At 39.6% G+C, this 22,818-nt stretch overlaps 1 protein-coding gene across 1 annotated transcript in view; it reads left to right on the forward strand.

Moving 5' to 3' along the window:
• Window positions 1–22,818, forward strand: part of MRPS27 (mitochondrial ribosomal protein S27) — a 47,296-nt gene that overhangs the window by 1,253 nt on the left and 23,225 nt on the right. Inside the window, exons 2-4 of the mRNA XM_005155021.3 lie at window positions 1,032–1,109; window positions 8,620–8,690; window positions 9,332–9,390. Of these exons, the coding sequence (XP_005155078.2) occupies window positions 1,032–1,109; window positions 8,620–8,690; window positions 9,332–9,390 (208 nt within the window). The remainder of the gene's footprint in view (window positions 1–1,031; window positions 1,110–8,619; window positions 8,691–9,331; window positions 9,391–22,818) is intronic.

Genomic DNA, 22,818 nt, shown 5'->3' on the forward strand with positions numbered 1-22,818 from the left:
TTTCACATTATGACTGTGGAATGCCAGGTACCTGGTCTTTTTTGACAAAAACTTGCTAAGATGTTCAGATGTGTCTGTATAATTTCATGTCATAAGAATGATAAGGAGAAAAATTGTTTCACACAAGAGCAACAAACTTTCAGTGGTATCAGGTAGATTTTCAGATAAAGGCTTCAAGATACAGCTAAGAATTCTGTGTAGCATAGTAATGTCTATTTCTTGCTTCTTAACATGGATTTCCACAACCCCTTGCATGTATTTCTATATATTCCTTAAAAAAAACGATCCACATATTCCTCATGCATTTTCAAGGCCTCATCATCTGTGAATGATGCGCAAACATAGGTTGTTCTTCCAAATTAAACATTTTCTGTTTTGTTTCACAAGCTAGAACATGTCTTGAGCAGATTTCAAAAGTGGCGCAAAATAGTATTTGGAAAAAAAATGCTTAAAACATTTGAGCAAACTTTGCATTTCACAGGAGATGCAAAAAAGGGAAATGAACAAAAATGGAGTATTTCCAAGATTAGCATCTAGTTTTCATTTCCACTGAGACAGGTCTTTACAGATGAAAAAAATAACTGTGCAACAACAACAGAAAAGCCTTTTGGTGTGTATTCCATTTTTTGTTGTTTGTTTGTTTATGTGTTTATGTCTACATATAGCTAAGTGTTAGCATTTGATGATAAAGGCCTGTGGGAACAAAGAAGCTGTTATTTGTTTTGGGTTTTTTTCTGTGTTTACAAATTTATAATTTTCTTACATATGGAGTTTAATTTAAAAAGATTTGTTTCCTGCGGAAAAAAACTTAGGGGAGAGCTTTTGTGTTTTAAAAATGATGAGGTGATGGTTCATCCACATAGAAGGAACTGAACTGTTACAGTATCTGCTGCTGACAGTTGTGTCATAAGACAGTTTAATGCATCTAACTCAGTAAATGTGACAGAAAAAGGTGATATCTAATAAAGTATTAGTTTATTTAGAGGTGTCTTAAGCAACCTGGCTTACCTAGTGATTTCTTGCTTCATTAGGAAGAAGATACATTCTTTCTGCAGCCTATGTGGACAGCTCAAAATGGGAAAACAGAAAAAAAGAAGATCATAGCCTAGGTAAGAAAAGTTTATTTCGTTTTCTACACTTTGACTAACTAATTGCAGCCTGCACTCACATTAGACTAGCTCATCATCTGTAAGTATTTCAAAATTAAAAAATTTACGGAGCAATATGCTTCTGAGTATCTATGTCAAAATCTGCTCAACTCGTTAAAAATCTGTCATGGTCAAAGCTATAATGCAGAAATAAGTTACAATTTTCCCATTAATGTTTGGGTTCTACAAGCTAATTTTTTTTCTTTGACAAAATTCAAGGTTTTTATGAATGTCATAATTTTGTGTCTGATAGTTAAGACTGTCTCCAAGTGTCCTCTTCATTGATACTATGGTTAAAGGAAGAGCATGGGATGTCATCTACATGGACTTGTGCAAAGCATTTGACACTGTCCTGTGTGACATTGTTGTCTCTAAATTGGAGAGGCATGGATTTGATGTATGAACCACTTGGTGGGTAAGGGTTGGATGATCACACTCAAAGAATTGTGGTCAACAGCTCGATGTCCATGTAGAGATCAGTGACAAGTGGTGTCCCTCAGGGATTGGTGTTGAGACTGGTCTTTTTCAACATCTTTGTTGGTGACATGGACAGTGGGATTGAGTGCGCCCGCAGCAAGTTTGCCGATGACAGCAAGCTGTGTGATTTGGTCGATAACACTCGAGGGAAGGGATGCTATCAAAAGGACCTTGACAAGCTGGAGAGGTGGGCCAATGCCAACCTCATGAAGTTCAGCAAGGCCAAGTGCAAGGCCCTGCACCTGGATTGGTGAAATCCTGAGCGTAAATAAAGGCTGGGCACAGACTGAGTTGAGAGCAGCCCTGAGCAGAAGGACTTGGGAGTATTGGTTGACAAGAAGCTCAACATGAGCTGGCAGTGTGTGCTTACAACCCAGAAAGCCAGCGTATGCTGGGCTGCATCAAATGAGCATGGCTAGCGGGTCAGGGGAGGTGATTCTTCCCCTCTACTGCACTCTTGTGAGACCACACCTGCAGTCCTGCATTCAGTGTAGGGGCCCCCTAACAAGAAGGATGTGAACTTTTTGAGTCAAGCCCAGAAGAGGGCCATGAAGATGATCAGAGGGCTGGAGCACCTCTTCTATTAATTTAGGTTGAGGGAGATGTGCTTGTTAAGCCTGGAGAAGAGAAAGATCAAGGGAGACGTTACAGCAGCCTGACAATACCTAAAGAAGAGGGCCTAGTACCTACAGGAGAGATTTCTTTGTACAAGGGCATGTAGTGGCAAGACAAGGGGGAATAGCTTTAAACTGGAAGTGAGAAGGTTTAGATTAAATATTAAGAAGTTCTTTACTGTGAGGGTGGTGGGGTGCTGGCACAGGTTTCCCAGAGGAGTTATGACTGCTCCATCCATAGCTGTGTTGAAGGCCAGGTTTGACAGTGCTTGGAGCAACCTATCTAGTGGAAGGTGTTCCTGCCTGTGGCAGAGGATTGGGACTAGATGATCTTTAATGTCCCTTCCAATCCAAATCATTCTGTGATTTTACAATATGATTCTATGATTGTTTTGATTGTAATGCAGTAAAAAAGAAGACCTATTTTGTAATTATTACAGGGAATTCATGTTTGAAAACATTTTCCTCATAGTTTTGCAAGAGGAGTTATATTTCTTGTGGAGATTTTAGATTTTTCTGTTAGGAAAAATGAAACTATGCCTTTATTTCCAAGAATCTGTACATTAAACTGTATCCCAGATGGTAGTGAGTTCTCTCATATGAATTTCATAGCTAAATTCTTTCGCTAGTTTACATTTGAAATGACATTCCACTGTCTTTTTGGTGACTGTGTTAAATGGAAAGCATCATACAAAACTTTTTTCCATGCTAAAGATACATACAAATTTTATACCGCAGGTGTTTTGGAGACTCCTTAATGCATTACCTTTGTCTTCCATTTTTCATTCCCGGGCTCCTGAACTGTGGTTGCTAATTGTAACACATATTATGAGGCTGAAAGAAGAAGCAGCAGGTGAAATTCAAGGGCTTTTGTCAGGCAGGAAGACAGACAAAATGGTCAGTTATCATTGATGAGTAAATGATCAATAAATGTTCAGTAGTTTTTATGCACTAACTTGTTTCTGTTATTTGCCTATAACCATCTAGGTTGGTATTGTCGATATGTTCTACTGTACATGGGCCAGAAACAGCTGGTAGGCGCTCATGACTGTAGCTTGGATCCTGCAGAGACTGTTAATAACTTTTAACCCTTTACTGTCAATAGGGCTGATCATGCACTATTTTGGGGCTGGAGGCACAGTCTAGTGGCCTGAGATGCATTTGAATCAGTCACCTCCAGATGAAAAAGGATTCTTATTTTGGCAACAGAAATCCATTGTAGAGGAAAATGTTGTTGTGCAAGTGCTGGTACAGTCCATGTTTGGCTTTCCCTGGGCCTGGCAAGACCCCTCATGACTGCTTGGCAAGTCTTCATGCTGTTCTGCTGATGATCTTGATCCAAAGCAGATGTCTGTTCCATGCTTTTCAAAGAACTACTTTGCATTTTCATTTTGTGCTCACAGAAAAGAGAAAACAAGTTAACACAGTGTCAGCTGTATTAGCATTTTCATAGGGGAGACAGCCCTGCAGACGTCTGGTGTGTAGCTGTCAGTTGTGTGGTTTCACATATAATCTAGTGTGTTGTAGCTAGAATGAATTCCTTGTGTGGAGGAGATGCTCTTTTATTTGTGTATTTCAAACACTGTTGCAGAACTGTTATTCTGCAAAACTATGTTGTAAGAATGCATTTAAAGGAAAAAGAAATATTTTTTATTTAAAATCTGCTCCATTTCTCTGCTGCAGTGATATGGTGCCATCCCAGGCTTAAACTCATTTACTGTGTCCATGTAAGATATGCTTTATTCTATTCTCCATAGTCTCAATTTAGCATTCCAAGTATTACTAAGTTTTGCTGAACTTCAGTACTGAAGAAAGCATGGGAAAAAACAAGGCTGTATTTTATATATAGAAGCACATTTGTTCAAAAAGGGAGGAACTGAAAATGTGTTGATTTGGAATTTACAAACTGCTAGAATTTAGAAACCTGTCTGGAAGTAATTAAGTGACAGTAACCATCTTGATGAGAAGAATATCAGTTATTAGAATACATGGGGAAGGTGGAATCCGAGTAAGACAGTGTCTTTTTTTTTTTGTTAGAAAACCTCATGGTGCCCAGAATGGTTTATCTGCAACACCAGGTGGCAGTGCTGCCTTTAGAAACTTGAATAATTTCCATTCAAAGCCTTTTTTGGTACAAAACTCTACTAGTTTTCAGAAGATGCTAGGGATGTGGCAATACTGAGAAATATGGAGCATCTAAATTTGTAAGACAAAGTATGTGCCTCAACCTGCCTTTGTATTTTAATTGGGTATCTAAAATAAATCAGGGCTTTTGTTATACAGAAAATTAGATGTTAGCCTGTGAGTTAAGATATTAGCTCTGCTCAGCATTCCCATGACAAGTAAATTTTGCATTGTAGTTGTATCCACTTTCCTGTTGCTGTCTCATCACTGGATTTAAACGCTGGCTGGAGTGGGCCACTTCTAAGAATAAGGGCGTAGCATCCTTGTATGGTGGCAAAATGTGCCACTTGTTGATGTTGCTACATGCTGTGGGTAGGTAAACACTGCAGATCAAAATGAAACTGGATTGATCTCCTAGGTCACCAAGCTGGTATTAGATGTCATAACCACTAACTTGGAAAGTGACAGTATTTTCCCAAACATTGTCCTGAATCACCCTGTTGAAGGCAGCATGATGCTGAGTTTCTATGAATAAAAAAAAAAAAAAAAGCGAACATGAAATCTAAGCTACCAGTGCTGTAGAGAAAACTGTGAAGTCATGTCCAGAAGTTAAATGACGTCATCTCAGGCTAATGGTTTGTTTTGCTAATTTCTTTAAATTCGTGAACTTTTCAGTATGTAGAAATTAATTTTTTTTAAAAAAATCATCTTGTAGAACTGTATTTTTAGGTAATGTGATGAGAGGTTATATCTACTAGTGTCCTCTTTCATAGTGACTATCAAATGATAGCGGCTATCAAAGAAAAGCATTTGCAACATATATATAGTAGAATGTATGTAGAATTTTATTTTGGCCATTAAAACATCTGTTTGGTTCATAGACCAATGTTAGTTCTCCAGTTTTACTACCTACAGTGGCAGGAGACTTGGACATTGACATCCTTGCATTCTAGTACTTCTGTTGGGAAGTCTTGAACTAAGAAGCAGCTTTTATCTTGATTATTGAGTGGCAACTTATGAAACAAACATGTTACAAAAGTTATCTGAATTATTTCAAATCATGAATATGAGGAAAAAAATATTTTAGGTGCTTTTCAGAGAAAACTGAAGATTATTCAAATCTGGAAACTACAGCAGAAACAGCTGTTTTTCTGGAAACAAACTTTCCCACTAGCTTGATCTGTCTCCTATTTAAGGTTTAATCAGCTTTCATGTTATTGAGAGTCTTATACTGGAGCTGATAGATATGTGCTTCATGTTGCTTTCCATGGTAAAGTTCTGATGGAGAGATGTAGCTTTGTAGACAGCATAAAAGGTCAGTCATTAAAATTCTGTATGTGATCTCTCCCAGAGGAGGCCTGTATGTAAATGGGTAACAGTCCTGGGATTTTGCACTCATAGCATTCTATTCATTTCGTTTATATTCTGCATAGGTACTTAGTGTTTCCTGAAATGGGCTCTTCATCTTCATGAGTAGGTAAACAAAAGAAGTGCTAAGCTTAGGCACTGAGTATGTCACAGAGTGGTCTTAGGTACTGCCTTCTATTTTTCAGAGGAAAATGCAAACAAAATTATTTCTGGAATAGATAATAAACTCCCAACCTGTCACAGGTCCACATTGCTATGTCATGAAACACAGCAGATTTCAGAGTGAATATTTTTTTACCAGCTATCTTGAAATGCAGACGAAGAATGTTGGAGGACAGCAGGCTTAGTATGTTTAGGCAAGGATTTAGCCAGTTCTTGGTTCCTGACAAGGTGACTTGACTGCAGCATCCTTTTGGTGTAACTTCTAGCACTACTGAGAATGCCCCCATAGTCTTTACCTGCATGCTCCATCATTACATTTGTGAGTGCTGGACAGATGGGTAGTACAGAGTCAAATACAGACACTTCTTGTAAGCGTATTCCCACAGAAATTTCTTTACTATTAAAAAAGTTGATCCTCTGTTTTAGTTGTATAGCATGACCTTGGTGGCCTACATCAGTTCAGCATCCTGTGCTGTATTTCTTAGGAGCTAGTAATTGCTCAGTAATGTTGCCCCAGATTTCCATTTGTTTCCATGGTCATGAAATACTTGTCTTCCTGTAGCCAGAGATAAATGCTCTTTTTGTGTTTTGAAGAGCACCTTAAGGTGCCTCAGGAGGGAGGGTGTTATATAAACACAAAATACCGCTATTTGGCAGACAGCAACATTGTACAGACTAAGAGCCAATTTTTATTCCAAATCAAGGCTCTGTCATTTTACTGGAGCAAAATCTCTGCACATTTTATAATTTGAGGGAATAACTACAAGGTGAGAGTAGCATGGAATGCCATTTGTACTGTTAGAACTGCATACCCCGCAGTATTCACTAGCAGTACAGGTGTGTTTTCTAACATGATGAAGAGTGATATCACTGTGTTTGTGGATGGAGCAGATATGGGCTGCATCTCTTTGAGACATAGCATGTTACTGGTACAGTGCTGATTCTAACCCCTGACCACCTTACCAGAGTGGAAGGCTTTATTTTTCTGATGTGATGCTGTGAGCTGTGCTTACTTCATGTTTCAATGACAGGTGTGAAGGTCAGATGAGCTTTTTGGAAAACGAATCGTAAAGTGAGCCAAACCATAAATTCTTGAAGGATGACCAGTGGGACTAGTGCCTGGATGGAAGGATGAGTAACGGGACTGAGATGTGTCAGAGGAGAGGCTGGTTTAGTAACAGTTGCAGTCTTGGGGTGCAAAGGATGAAGGAAGATGCTGGTGATGCAGAGAGAATATGTTGGATTCCTGGCTCTGGAAGATGCAGAAGAATAGAGTGGTTGAAGTCTCAAAATATTGTAGATAGGATATCATCAGCTTGTGTCTCATTAAAGAATCAAACATAAAGAAGCTGACATTAATCATACAATAAGCAGCTTACTCTTCCTGAGTTATTATTTTACAGGAACACTAAAAAACTAAAACTTCAAATTAATATAACTTATAATTAAATTCATTAAATGCAATGATTGGCTACCTGTTCAACAGTCAGAAGCTTGAAATTCTTATATGGTCAAATCAATATTGTTATATGACTATTGGAGCGGAGTGCTCTGAAATTAATAGAGTACAGGCACAATGCCCGGTTTGATTAACAGGATTTCTTTGAATTGCTGTTTCTGACTATAGAGCTTATCATGGGTATGGTACTGTTTGTTTCTGTGTTTCATTGTTTCACTGTAAAATAAAGGACAAATGCATTCCAGAAGTGCTGTGCAGCAAATGCTAAGCTTGAAAGCAAGTGTGAATTTTAAGGACATCTGCTCATGAATTTTTTGTAAGTTATATTAGTTATACTATTTTAATCAAACACATTATAGGGTAGTTTGCTTCCCCCCCCCCTTCTTTTTATTAAGTTAAAATTACCATGTTGTGAATCTTTCCATGTATTATTTTCTGTTAAAGTATTTAACAGTAATTACAGAATCATAGAATAGTTAAGGATAGTTAAGATCATCAAGTTCCAGCCCCGCTGCCATGGACAGGAACACCTCACACTAAACCATGTTACCCAAGGCTCTGTCCAGTCTGGCCTTGAACACCACCAGGAATGGAGCATTCACAGGTTCCCTGGGCAGTCCATTCCAGTGCCTCACCACTCTCACAGTAAAGAACTTCTTCCTTATCAAATCTAAACTTCCTCTGTTTAAGTTTTAACCCATTACCCCTTGTCATGTCACTACAGTCCCTCATGAAGAGTCCCTCCCCAGCATCCCTATAGGCCCCCTTCAGATACTGGAAGGCTGCTAGGAGGTCTCCATGCAACCTTCTCTTCTCCAGGCTGAACAGCCCCAACTTTCTCAGCCTGTCTTCATACAGGAAGTGCTTCCGTCCCCTGATCATCTTTGTGGCCCTCCTCTGGACTTGTTCCAACAGTTCCATGTCCTTTTTATGTTGAGGACACCGGAACTGTATGCAGTGCTGCAAGTGAGGTCTCATGAGGGCAGAATAGAGGGGCAGGATCACCTCCTTCAGTCATGCTCCTTTTGATGCAGCATGACCGGTCAGGCAGGTCATGCTTCTTTTGATGCAGCCCAGGATATAGTTGGCTTTCCAGGTTGCAAGGGCACAATTGAAAGTATTGTTTTCATACAACCTCAAAATGGTTAACAAGGAAACATAATTTGATTTTGTGGACAGAGGTTCTTTTCTACGTCTACATGATGGTTCTGCCAGATTTTCCTATAATGCCAGTTAATTAAACATATTCTTTTTCTGTTTTCTGCAGCCGACTTAGCCCACTTAATGGACAGAACCTATGAAAGAAAGCTACCTGTCAGCTCTTTGACAATAGCCCGGGTAAGAAAAACTTTGTTTTTATTTAAATAATTGATAGCACTGGGAATTTTGGAAGATTGTCTGGAGTAGACAAGGTTTGAAATGAGAATAACATTGTGCTTTACAGCATGGGGGGTGATGTATTTTCTTACTGTTATTTATATGTGTGCTGAAATACAAAATGCTATTGCCCCTGTCCTTCAGAATTCATAGTATGAATAGGCACAGCAGGCAAACTTTAGGGAAAAGATTACTTTTTAGTGAGAGAAGTAAGACGTGTTGAGACTCGCTCAAAATTGGGGAAAAAAATGAGCTGAATGTTCTCAAATTAATGGATGTCACTAAAGAGCAGAAAATTCAGAGAGAAGCAACAAAAATACAAGATACTAAGCTATAGGGGGATTATGCTTAGATGGTCTCCATGTTTTCAAGGGGTATAACTTTTCTTTGAGGTGAGGAGTGGTGTCATCTCAGTTTAAAAAGATTTGACTTAGAGCAGTCTAGAGAAACCAGAATAGGATCAAGCAAAGACTTGAAGATCTCCAGTACTGCCAGACACCTAAATGCGTTATGCATGTATTTTGTTTATTGAAGTGGTATTTCTTTCTAATATCCTTTGTGAGTGCTCTCTCTGAGGCTTTTATTTCTTATTTTTCAATCAGTTTGTTGACAACATTTCTTCACGAGAAGAAGTGGATCAAGCTGAATACTACCTTTACAAGTAAGCATCTTTTCCCCCCAGTATGATCTTTGAGCCATACAAGTAAATATCTTGAAATCTTGCCCTTTTAAGACTCTGACCCTTTCTGGTGTACTGGCTTTAATTTCTCTTTTGCAAAATATGTGCATCTGCTTGTCTTACAACTCACAGCTAAGGGCCTTCTTGGTAACTTCTTTGCTATGGCTACCCTCCAGGTCCTCTGTCACATACTGCTGTCAAGCATGTTGGTCTGAGCCACTGAACAGCCAAAATACCTCCAGCTATGATTTACAGTAGAGATTCTGAAATAGTGAAAGAATTATGTTTGTTTATGTTTTTTTCTTCTGGTCCTCTTAAGTCATTATTTAACTAAATTGGCCAGATGCATATTTGTGTGTTCAGGTGTAGGCCTCATGGAAGCTTGTTTCCTTAGAACAAACAGAAATGAGAATGGGCATGCTGTGGTAATGATCAAGTCAGCAAGGCTAAATGAAGTATATTCTTGGTTTTTATTCCCTTAGTACTTTATGTTCCCCAGACAAACTTGTATTGTTCACCTTCTGCATGGTTTGTTAGGGTTTTCTGCAACTCTTTTTGAGTTGATTGGAGTGTATTGGATACCTTTTCTGCTAATGTCAGGTTGAGTGCTTGCTTGCTTCAGGTCAGTGCATCTCAATATCTCCCTTAAGAGGGCAGTAATTCTTGCTGATAACTAAAATAAGTTAGTTCTCTTACGGCTGGTTGCACACAGATTTTGAGAGGTTTTCTGATGGAGAAAGTAACTCATCCTGTCAAAGTGCATGAGAGAGCATCTTTACAACTATTGTCAGGTTGTTATTTCTAAATAATAATGATTGTTACTTTAATGAAGTTTACTGGATGGCTGTTTTAATTATATGCATAGTTGTAAAGGCATGACTGCATTACATGTCAGATCTCTGTGATTCTCTGGTATTACTGGGGCAGTATCTGAACCTCAGAGAAGTCCAGTTTGCTAATACTAGCAATATCCTGTAATTTAAAAAATAAAATGAGGAAGAACATTCTGTCACAGAGAGAAGGTTAGTGGAGTTTTTGTCACGATTTTGTTAGTGTTGTGAGAATCTATGCTCAGAAATCGGTTTTCCTTTCTGCAACAGGTGAGATGAAAACAGGAGAAAGTAAAGCAGTTTACGGCAAGCCCTCATTTTTGTTTTACAGATGTTCTTGAAAATAAGAGGTTTAGAGAGCGTGACAAAAAAAAATTAGAATATAGAAAACATCCGTAGTAAGAGGGAGAGAATAGAATGGGAATCTCTGGTATATATATCATGTAAATATCCTCTCCACTCTTCACCTGTACCTCAGTTTAAAACACAGGGGCTTTATCCTTAAATCGCATTCTAAAAGAGAGGTTTGTAGTTCAAAAATAGTTACAGTTATTTACTGGTTCTCTAAGAAATAATTTTCCTGTGGCTGGTGAGAACATAGTTATGCGTGCATCAAACATGATCATTTGTAATTGATACAGATTTTAGTAGTCTGTGTGGAGAAAATAGAGAAGTACTGATGTGTCACATGGCTTGTCAGGCATGCTTTCATTGACATTGTACTTGTGTGTGTCCCTGTAATGCTGCTTTGTTTTGGTGTTGCAAATTGCTTAGTCTTTTAGTGATGTTAGCATAAGTTTTCCAGGAGACTTCATTCCAACACGATCCATGAAACTATTCTCAAAATGCATTTATATGCAGCTAGTGAGACAGTGTAAAGAGGTCTGTAATTCATGTGAAAATGTAAAATCCCAATTATAACATCAGCTTCCCTTTCAAATGAAAATGTGTGTTAGCTTCAGGAAATTGGAGATGTGATTGGTATCCAAAAAGCCCCTTTTTTGTTGTTCTTTACATTTTGCATTTAGGATGGAGTTCAAATGAAGGACATGTTTATAAGATACCTCTTTGCAGCTGGGAGGATGTTTGACACAGGAAAAGTTGTACAAGAGTGTCCACTCCATGTAATACAAAGAAGATGGTAGAGAGAGTTAAGAAACAAAGAAGCTTTGACAGGAAATCACTTTTTCTGGTTTAATGAAGAACAGTTTGAGAAACAGTTCAGAGCACAATTTTTGTACTAAATGTAAGAAGAGTAAGCCTCTAAAAAAGAGACAGTAACAGACAAGCTTTTTAATCTCTTTTAAGGTACAGAAATCTATTGTGTGCAAACGGCATATAAGTGGCCTGGTAAGTTTACTGTATATGCATTTGCCTGAACATAAATAAGCAGAATGCTCCTAGAGTCCTGCATTTTTCCCCTTACAGAGGAAAAAATGCATACAGGGGAAAGATTTTGATGTCTCTCTCCAGTGTTGGCTGCCTCTGGCAATCTGAGGTGAAGGGTAATCAGTTCCAAGGCGCCATCAGTTTTGGAAGATCTTCCTTATAAAAAAGGCCAAACTCTGCCTGTGGGAAGAATCAGAGGGAAGCAAATGGCATTTACATACTCATGGTGTGAGGTTTTGCTGAAGATGGGAGTGCTAGAACTTGAAATTACAAGCTTTGTAGACTGGTGACTTTCGTTGTAGTATTTCAGGCAGAACATAGTTTCTAAAAGTAGTACTCTGGAGCATTACCATGCATTTAGGGTCCTGAAATACAATATATGTGTTATATTTAGACCTGTTCTAACTTTCCATCCTCTTAAAGCAGTGATCTCCTGCCATACTGTCTCCACAAAGAATCTTGAGCTCTCAAAAATAGCTGTGTAGAAACTACTTCGCTACATTGTGGAACATGTCAGTAAGATGATAAAGGCCATTTTGAGGCATGACATCATCTTTTTCAGTGCTCCTCTTTTTGTTCTCTTCTGAATACGTCCCCCCCCTCTGTTAACTGTCAGACTTAAAAAAACCCTTTCATCTCCTAGGATACCAGCAGAAATTCTAATAAGAATTCAGAGCTCTTTGAGCCAGATCAAAGACCTGCAGTTCGCCTTACTTTGTCCTCTCTCACTCACTGAGATGTCACTATTTCTCAAGTCAGAGTGTTTTTTGTATGATAGAAACATTAGCATAAAGAAGCAGGGTTTTGTGGTGAGGTAACTGCTGATTCTTCATGTAAATTTTATGCCAACAAGGATTTTCAATGTGCTTGGAAGCAACTGGGGAAGTTTTATGTTGCGATTCCTCAGGAGGATTTTTAATTGCATTAAACACATGACCCACTGTATAGAAAAAAGTGTGCACACTGTCTGTAAAATGTATATGTTTGTGTATCCGTGTGCTCTGTAAATTGTTGCACAGTCTACCTAGATTTTCTCATTGCCTTTCCTTGACTAATAATTCCTTTTTTTGAAATCTAGATATTTCTGCAGGTTTTAGAATTTATTACCTGGGATCAGTACTTGATTATAATCACAAAATGGGACTATAGCAAACTCGTAGAAGATACTCTTAGATGTGATGTTGCATCTTGCATGGTAGTTGCAGTTTTGAGGCCTGATTTCAGCTGTGAAATCATTTTGGGACTACAGTGGTCTCCATATATGAGTTTGTGCTTGTTCATTTTCATGCCAGTGTGTTAGTAGTTAGTCTAACATCACATGCAAGATAAGTTTCACCTGCGCTGCCTATATCTGCATGTCTGTTCTGTGGATGCATTCACTAATTTCTGCACAAAGGGGCACATGAGCTTACTCTCCCTGTCATCTTTCACAGTTTCTCTGTTGTCATTATCATGATTTATCAGAGTCTGAGCCATAGGAATCTAGCAACTACATTTCAGAACCCAGAGCCCAGCTTCAGCAAGCCTGATTTGGTATCCATGTCTCATTCAAGTAGGTGTGCTCAATCTAACTGTGCTATAAAGTAGTGGAGAACCATCCATAAGGCTGTAACACTGAAAAGCATTCAAAAAGATATCTTCCTGTAACACAGGCCTTTTCAGTCATCTGCTTTTTATAATTCATCTGTTCTTATGTATGTCCCTCATGAAGAGTCCCTCCCCAGCATCCCTATAGGCCCCCTTCAGATACTGGAAGGCTGCTAGGAGGTCTCCATGCAACTTTCTCTTCTCCAGGCTGAACAGCCCCAACTTTCTCAGCCTGTCTTCATACGGGAGGTGCTCCAGTCCCCTGATCAGCTTCGTGGCCCTCCTCTGGACTTGTTCCAACAGCTCCATGTCCTTCTTATGTTGACACCAGAACTGCACACAGTACTCTCAAGTCAGATTTCAACAAGAGCAGAGTAGAGGGGCAGGATCACCTCCTTCAACCTGGTGGTCACACTTCTTTTGATGCAGCCCACGATACGGTTGGCTTTCTGGGCTGTAAGCGCACACTGCAGCCAGCTCAAGTTCATTTTCTCATAGACCAACACCCCCAAGTCCTTCTCCACAGGGCTGCTCGGAATCTCTTCTCTGCCCAGCCTGTAGCTGTGCCTGGGATTGTCCTGACCCAGGTGTAGGACCTTGCACTTGGCATGGTTAAATTTCATGAGGTTGGCAACAGCCAACCTCACAAGTGTGTCAGGGTCCCTCTGGATGGCATTCCTTCCCTCCAGCTTATCAACAGAACCACACAGCTTGGTGTCATTGGCAAAGTTGCTGAGGTTGCACTCAATCCCACTGTCCATGTCAGCGACAAAGATCGGTCCCAGCTGACATCCCTGAGGGACACCACTCGTTACTGGTCTCCAGCTGGACATTGAACCGTTGACCACAACTCTTTGCATGTGGCCATCCAGCCAGTTCTTTATCCACCGAGTGGTCCACCTATCAAATTGATGTCTCTCCAATTGAGAGACAAGGATGTCCTGTGGGACAGTGTCGAACGCTTTGCACAAGTCCAGGTAGATGACATCAGCTACTCTACCCCTGTCCATCAGTTCTGTAGTCCCATCATAGAAGGCCACCAAATTGGTCAGGCAGGATTTTTCCCTTAGTGAAGCCATGCTGGCTGTCACCAAACACCTTGTTGTTTTTCATGTGCCCTAGCATGCCTTCCAGGAGAATCTGCTTCAAGATTTCGCCAGGCACAGAAATGAGGCTGACGGGTCTCTAATTCCCTGGCTCATCCATTTTCCCTTTCTTGAAAATGGGGGTTATATTTCCCTTTTTCCAGTCATCAGGAACTTCACCTGACTGACATGATTTTTCAAATGTAATGGACAGTGGCTTAGCAGCTTCATTCGCCAGCTCCTTCAGGACCCACGAATGTGTTTCCAAGGTTCCATTGACTTGTGTATGTTCAGGTTTTTAAGATGGTCTTGAACCAGATCCTGTCCTACAGTGGGCCCAAGGTCTTCATTCTCACAGTCCCTGCATCTGCCTTCCAAGACTTGGGTGATGTGGTCAGAGCATTTACCAGTGAAGACCGAGGCAAAGAAGCCATTCAGAACCTCAGCCTTCTCCAAATCCAGGTTAGCCAGTTCTCCTGATGGCTTTCGGAGAGGGCCCATGTTGTCCCTAGTCTGTCTTTTGTTTGCAATATACCTATAGAATCCCTTCCTGTTATCTTTCACATCCCTAGCCAAGTTTAATTCTAACTGGGCCTTAACTTTCCTAACCTTGTCCCTAGCTTCCTGGACAACATCCCTGTATTCTCTCCAGGCCGCCTCTCCTTGCTTCCACCTTGTATAAGCCTCTTTGTTTTCCTTGAAGTTTCCTCAGCAGCTCTTCATCCATCCAAGAAGGTCTCCTGGCCTTCCTCCTACTTTGTGATATGGTAACTGTGCTTACTGTGTCTATCAATCTTAGTCATTCCTGTATGGTACAAGTGTTTATTCCTTTCTATATCTAAATAAATACAGCAGAAAAAATAACAATGAATCACATTGTTAAGGAATAATCTTGACCTGCTCTAGATGATGCTGTCTTAGTACAGGTAGGTTGTTTAGAATTAGAATTACTTGAATTGTTGAATTTGATCTCAGCTTAAATCAGCAAGCAAGAAACCTTAATTCAAATAAAAGACTCCAACCATGTTTCATGTTTAGAATTTTATTATCTTTCTAAACAAAGCCTTATTGTTGTTTTCTGGTAACCCTTTAAACCATTTTGATTTTCTTTGGAATTATTATTTGGAATTATTCTACTAAATTTGAAACCATTTTTTACTGAGCAAGGAGACAAATCTTGTGTGGATACTAGCAAGGTTAAGGGGTATTTAGAGGTTTAATTTATGTATTTGATTACCTTTAAAAAAAGTAAGAAGTGTTCACCAGGGTGCTGTATTTCACTGGTGGGGACAACTCTCTTGAGAGAGAAACTTGAATGAAAGTATTTCTTTTTCTGCAAATATAGATATTTTAATAACTATGTAAACATTATTTATATTAGATACAATATGGAAAGCATTTATCAGAACATATTTTGCGTTTAAAATTTAGAAACTACAGGAAACCTTGTGTTTTATTTGTTGACATTAACAGATTCTCACAATGTCAGGGTTTTATTATTTGTAGGTGCCATTTTTTATTTTTTATTTAAAAGAGATTAAGTATGCACTCTTGCTGGTCTTAGTCACAAGTTACTCAATAATGAGTTGAACTAACCATAACATAGGAGAATACTGAATATATATTGTGATTGCAGCTGTAGAAAGGGAACAGTGATTCAAAATTCTGGTTTTAGTTGCTCAGCTAGTAACTTTCTCTAGTCTATGGCATCGTATCCTACTAGTAAAATTAGCTGTAAAATACATGTTTCTTAAGGGGAAAAAAAGTATGTAGTACAAATTTCTAAATTTAGCTTTGCATTTTTGTGGGGGGTTTGTGAGTTTATTTCAAATAGAAATTCTCTTAATTTTTTTTGTTAGCTTTAACTTACTGAGGTTAAAGCTAACTGAGGCACACTGGTGAGTAGCACTGGATTGTGGTGTAAGCAAAAGTGTAGGTAGCCATTCAAATGAAAATATTAGGCCATTTGAACTTCATCTATCTTCATGCATCATGTATAAAATAACAAAAGAGGCTAAAAATGGGGGAGCATTTATACTATGTTTTGGGAAATAAAGGTTTTTGAGCGATTGGAACCAGCATGTATCTAAATGTCCAGCAGTTTAAATGTCCTAAGACAGAGGAATAAGTAAGGTCAAAAGGCTTACAGATCAGGCAGAAAGATTCTCAGGAATTGTAAAGATATCGCAGTAGGTTTGAGTATTTTGCTGTAATTAGTAGTAAAAGAGATTTGTAAGATAAGTTATGGTGCTGATTTGTTGCCATTAGCCGTGGTTTTCTGTGTGATCAATCAGGCTGTTCATGGCTGCATCAAAAAGAGTGTGACCAGCAGGTTGAAGGAGGTGGTCTCTCCTCTACTCTGCTCTCGTGACACACTACTTGGAGTACTGTGTGCAGTTCTGGTGTCCTCAACATAAGGACATGGAGCAGGTGGAGGAGGAGTCCAGAGGAGGGCCACGAGGATGATCAAGGACTGGAGCACCTCCTGTATGAAGACAGGCTGAGAAAGTTGGGGCTGTTCAGCCTGGAGAAGAGAAGCTCTGTGTGAATACCTCATAGCAGCCTTTCAGTATCCGAAGGCGGCCTACAAGGATGCTGGAGAGGGACTCTTCATCAGGGACTGTAGGAATAAGACAAGGGGTAATTGGTTTAAACAGAGGAAGGTCAGGTTAAAGAAGAGAAGTTCTTTACTATTAGGATGGTGAGGCACTGGAACAGGCTGCTCAAGTGGCAAATAACTCCATCCCTGGCAGTGTTCAGGGTCCAGGTGGACAGAGCCTCGAACAACCTGGTCTAGGCTGAGGCCTCCCTGCCCATGACATGGGGGTTGGAACTAGATGTATCTTAAGGTCCTTTCCAATCCTAGCTATTCAATGATTCTATGATTCTAACATGGTTTTGACTTTGTCAGTTTTATTCTGGAAAAATGTAAGTTAGGAGCTGGAGGTGAAATACGCGTATAACGTTGTCTTGGCTCTCTAGCGTCCTCATGTTGGGTATTAGAGCTGTGTAGCCTGTCACAGCTGCTGTCTTGATAAGACAGAGTTCGCTCAGAATTTTATGTTTTAGTTATTTTATTTGTAACTAAAAGTGGTGCTTGCAAGAAAGTGGGATTGGGGATCTGTTAAGAATGTGAAAAAATGTTTTGAAACATTCCATACCATATTACACTGTAGGTTAGCCTGAAGGGGATTTGTGTCTATCTGTCCATATATAGATTTTTTTTTAAATTTTTTTTTCTTTACGATGTTTGAATAAAAGTTTCTCCAGGAGACTGTTATGAATGCTGATAATACCTATACAGGCAGTTTTATGACACTGTTCTACCATGGAAACAGTATCAGCTCTTGCAGGGTGCATAGAAGCAGAGCTGGAACCAAGGCATCTCTGCTGACATTCTATTACATGACAAGCCCTGTTCTGCACCACCTTTTTTAAGATTGTCAGTCTGGTTGAATGATAAGTCATGTGTAAATTTTATAATGTAGACTGATGGACAGAAGGAGAAAAGCACTAAAATATTTTTTCCTGTGTTACGCATCTAACATATGAGATACAATGTTCATGTGCTTTTTCAGTGAGAGCTTTCCCTCATTTTACTCTGTAAAAGGAAAAACATGTATGATCTTAACTTTAAACATATCATTGTTGTCTGTAAGCTTGCTGTGTGCCACAGAATGTGTAAGGTGGATACAGTCTGATAAAGCGTGTAAAAAAGGCCTACACCATCTTACTGGACTGGTACTTTCTTGGTAACAGTGAAGATGCTCCATTTACTAATAGGATCCAGTGTTGTGTGAGCATGTGTTGTGTTTGTGAGTAGCTGTGGTTGTGTTGCATGTTGCTGCATAGTATGTAGTAACAGGTAGCAGATGTGCAGGTTCCAGAAGGTGAAAGCCTTTGAAAATGGAAAAAAAACACAAAGATGACCACAGTAAGGGATGAAATAATGCACCACAGGTATAGCTCTGATCTTCTTTTGTGTTGTTATACTCCATTATAGACAAAATGGTTGTCAATAAAATTGAAATTACTGTGACAGGGATGAGAGATGCTTACTTTAGCATACATTTCTTTAGCTTTTAAATGATGGGGAATGTTAGTTTTCAAATAGTTGGCTTCTTTTATTTACAGAGGTGGATATTTATGCTTCTGTAGGACTATAAATGTTGGGCCAATGACCAGTTATCGAGAGATTGAGAAGATATCTTGATTATATCCGTCAGGCTGTAGATTTCTTTTTGGCCCCAGTAATAAAAAAATTTAAAAGCCAGCTTCCATTGCTTGTTTCCTTCCGTGATTCATTTTTTCTAAATACTCCCATATTCTTCAGAAATATCCAGAAACATTGGAGTACAGAACAAGACTGAAATTCAACTTCTGTGGCTGATTATTTTTACATATACATTCATGCCTATGAAAAAGTGTTTTCCTCCCTAAGGGGAGAAGAAGCTCATATTGCAAACAGCCCCACAAAACAATGCTTTGCTGTAATTAAATAGAGGTTCTGATAAGCAAAGATCATAGTTTCACATTTTCCTGGGGTGATTTCTGAGGTTATGACTCTCTCTGTTTTCCAGAAATGGAAAATAAAAGTGCAGATTTCTGAATGTAAGATGTCCAGTAGCAAAGTGGAAAAAAATGGTTCTTCAGTTCACCTACTTTTTGAGGTTTTGGTTAGCGTTTTTTTCTTTATTTATTTTAATCCTGCTCTAGTGAGCTATTTTTAAAGCTGTGTGAGTGCGTGCTCCAGGTAACATACCTATACTGTCTGCAGCAATGAGGCCAGCTGCATCTTCAGTGCTTCTCTGTACAAAGCACTCTCATCACTCTGCTCAGCTACCTGTGACTGTTCTGACAAAGTCCCTGTTACCTCTTTTTCTGCGTTTGTCCTTTACTTGGCAAATCTTCGATTCCTCGGCAGAATAATCTCTTCCTTGCGTTTTTGGTTTGGGTTTTTTTTCTTCCTTTTTCTTTTTTTTAAAAAAAAGTATTTTTAATATCCCTTTATGTATTTCTTAAAATTCTGGTGTGTCCCCTTTCCCTGAAGGAGAATGCCCCTATGCTTTTTAGTTGCCTCCCTGTCTCTCCTTTGCTACATTAGTTTAAAACCCTGAAGGGCTTTGTTAAATGTGGAGTTGGTAATTTCAGGAGTTACACTGTAGCAGCTCTCAGCAATTGGTTTCTGTGTTCAGCACCTGACAGATTCTGTGGGATACTGGGCTGCATGTCCTTAAAAGTTGCTGGAATTGTCCTTGCTTTCCAGTCTAGTTAATGATCCATGAATATGCATGATGTGCCAGGTCCTCATTAGATTGGGCAGGTCCCTGGTAACTGGGGAGCCATGTGTTGTCTCTTTGGATCAGGTGAGGATTTTACCCAGGATCTAGTTTAGGAAGCACTTAAACAGCCAACACCAGTGGGTGTAATAATGCTTTCTTGGGTTTGCTGTTAAAATTGGAAAGAAGTACACAAGAGAGCAGCTGGTAGAAACTTGTTTTCTCAGCTGTAAATATAGACACAATAAATATTCCTTCTTTCTCTTGCTGAAAAATTAGTGTGGATTTTGATGACCCCCCTCCTTCACTGTGGAGCTTGTCAAGCTGAAAGCACACAGATTTTGGCAACTGTCTTGGCAAGCAGATTTGCACCTTTATGAGTAGTATCTTTTCCCAAGAATTGGAGTGGATGTAAAGCTGGCTTAAATCTCTAAAGTCAACTTTATGATCATCCTCTTTAAATTGTCATTTATTTAATTCTCATCTCTCCTCTTTCACTACTGTTTTCATTTAACAAAAGGGAAAAATACTTTGTTCTTTAGCCTAATCACGTGCTTTCTGCTTAGTTCCATTAGGGAGTGAGTGGAGCAGGACTGCATCCAGTGGCAGCAGACACGTGGGAGTAAAATGGCAACGCACCCTCCTGCCTTGCCTACAATGCCTGTGCCAAAGCTTTAGTTATTGGACTGTTCTTATCTCAGCCTGTGGGGTTTGCATTCTTTTGATTCTCCTCCCAGTTCTGCCCAGAGGAAAGAAAAGGAGGGATGAGAGAATGGCTGTGTGATGCTGAGTTACTGGCTGGGGTTAAACCAGGACAAACCTGAACTGTGCCAATCCAGTTTTTGAAGTGTTTGAAAGCAACTGTAAAGTTTGGCTCTTCCCTTGCTAAAGTTGACACCTGGGATCCATTCAATATTTGTATTCCCACAGCAGTCTCTTTCTAGCACCTCCGTTTTGCTTAGGTTGCATGTGGTGTGAAACCCAACAAATTTGCAGAATAAACTGTTTGGCTCTTATACTTCTCTGTTACAGCCTTTGATAGTCAAGACAGAGGTATCCATGGCTTGTAATGTGTGCAAGTTAAACTGTGATCAAGCCAGAAAGTGTCAGGGTTGTGTCAGTGGGTGTAATATTACAGGAGTTTGAAGCTAGTGTGTAATGTATTTCTGCGAGATATTTTATGAAGCCTAAAGAATTTGAGTGGAATAAATAGAAAATGCAACCCTGTTACAGTGCAGACTCTAGCTCTCAGTGAATTAGGTCTCTGACAAAATTGTGTTAATTTTGTCTCAGATTAAATTTAGGCTGTACATTGGGTACTGCTAAAGGTTGGTGTTCGTAGATACTGTAATAGCAGTGTCTAGTTACAGGCTGTGTTTTTTTCCTGCCCTTAAAATAATAAATCATTATTGGCTTTTGTTGACAGCGGTTTTATGCATAGCCATAAAGTATTCCTTTTTAATGTGTAGGGGGGGTATTGTCATAGTTTAAGTTTAGTGCTAGAGGCAGAAACTCTTAAATTTTAGCCCTAAGTCCGATTCAGTTCCCTCTGACACTGAATGACAGTAAAACTTTGAGTCACTGTCTTTTCAGCTTGAAAAGCTTTTGTGCTACATCTGTTAGGCTTATTGAATAGTTACTGGAAAGCAGGCTTCCCTTTGGCATCCCCGCAAAAGCTGCTGGCTAAGATGCAGGTTTTGTAAAACATCTGTAGTCAGGGATGGAGCGTTCACAGCTTCTTTGGGCAATGTGTTCCAGTGCCTCACAACCTTCACAGTAAAGAACTTCTTCCTTATATCTAACCTGACCTTCCCCTGTTTAAACACATTACCCCTTGTCCTATTTCTACAGTCCCCAGTGATGAGTCCCTTTCCAGCATCCCTATAGGCTCCATTCAGATACTGGAAGGCTGCTATGAGGTCTCCACACAGCCTTCTCTTCTCCAGGCTGAACAGCCCCAACTTTCTCAGCCTGTCTTCATATGGAGGTGCTCCAGCCCCCTTATCATACTCCTAGCCTCCTCTGGACTTGTTCCAACAATTCCATGTCCCTTTTATGTTGGGGACACCAGAACTGTACACAATACTGCAAGTGAGGTCTCACAAGAGCAGAGTAGAAGGGCAGGATCACCTCCTTCCACCTGCTGGTCACACTGTTCGAGTTGTTTGAAGCATTCCTCCTCTTTGCTTTGCAAATGATTCTAGAGGGGCTGAAGGCTGCTTAGTGTAACTTCATGGCAGAAGGCTAGAAGAGCTGCTGTTATGTTCACTGCCTGTGGATGGAAGAAAAGATAAATAATTCAGGTACTTTTCAGAGACAGGAATCCCAGTAAATTGCTTCAGACTTTGCTGTATCTCTGGATCTGCTGCCGTTAGTTTTGTGGTAGTTCTTATGTCTGTTTTTAAATGATAGAATAGTTTGGATTGGAAGGTACCTTCAAAGTCATCTAGTCCAATCCCCCTGCAATGAGTAGGGGCATCTAAATTAGATTGCCCAGGACCACATCCAGCCTGGCCTTAAATGTCTCTTAAATGCATCGGGGATGGTGCATCCACCACCTCTCTGGGCAGCCTGTTCCAGTATTTTACCACTGTCGTTGTAAAGAACTTTTTCCTCACATCCAGCCTGAATCTCCACTCCTTTGGTTTAAAACCATCACCTGTTGTCCTATTGCAACAGGCCCTGCAAAAAAGTATTTCCACATCTTTCTTATAGGCTCCTTTAAGAACTGAATCCTCCCTGGAATCCGCTCCAGGCTGAACAATCCCAACTCTTGCAGCCTTTCCTCATAGGAGAAATTATATATAAGCATATATATAACATTATATACATAAACATATGTAAGCAAAACATTTCTTTGGTGCTGCAGTAAACTGCTTCTCCATTCATACATTGTTTTGAAATCTGTAACATTTTTCTAGGACCTTGCAGCTATTTGATGATACTATTTTTCTTTTTAGCATAACAAGGCTGTTCTTTATGTTTTGCTCACAAATGTGCCTTAAATCTGTCAACAGGAAGAAGAGCATTTAGTGATACAAAAGATTGACAACAATGGGCAGAAATGCTTGTTGCATCAGTAATTCAGCTTGTCATTTGTTAATCGACTCTAATAACTGGCTGGCACAGTATCTAGGTCAGTAAAAGATAAACTAGATCCTAGCTACTCTATGGTGTGTTTCTGTGTGATAGTCATCATTGGAAAGAGGCCTAGTGCAGCTTTGTTTTCTGGTGTGGGAG

The sequence above is a fragment of the Melopsittacus undulatus genome, chromosome Z, assembly GCF_012275295.1.
Source record: "Melopsittacus undulatus isolate bMelUnd1 chromosome Z, bMelUnd1.mat.Z, whole genome shotgun sequence".
NCBI lineage: Eukaryota > Metazoa > Chordata > Aves > Psittaciformes > Psittaculidae > Melopsittacus > Melopsittacus undulatus.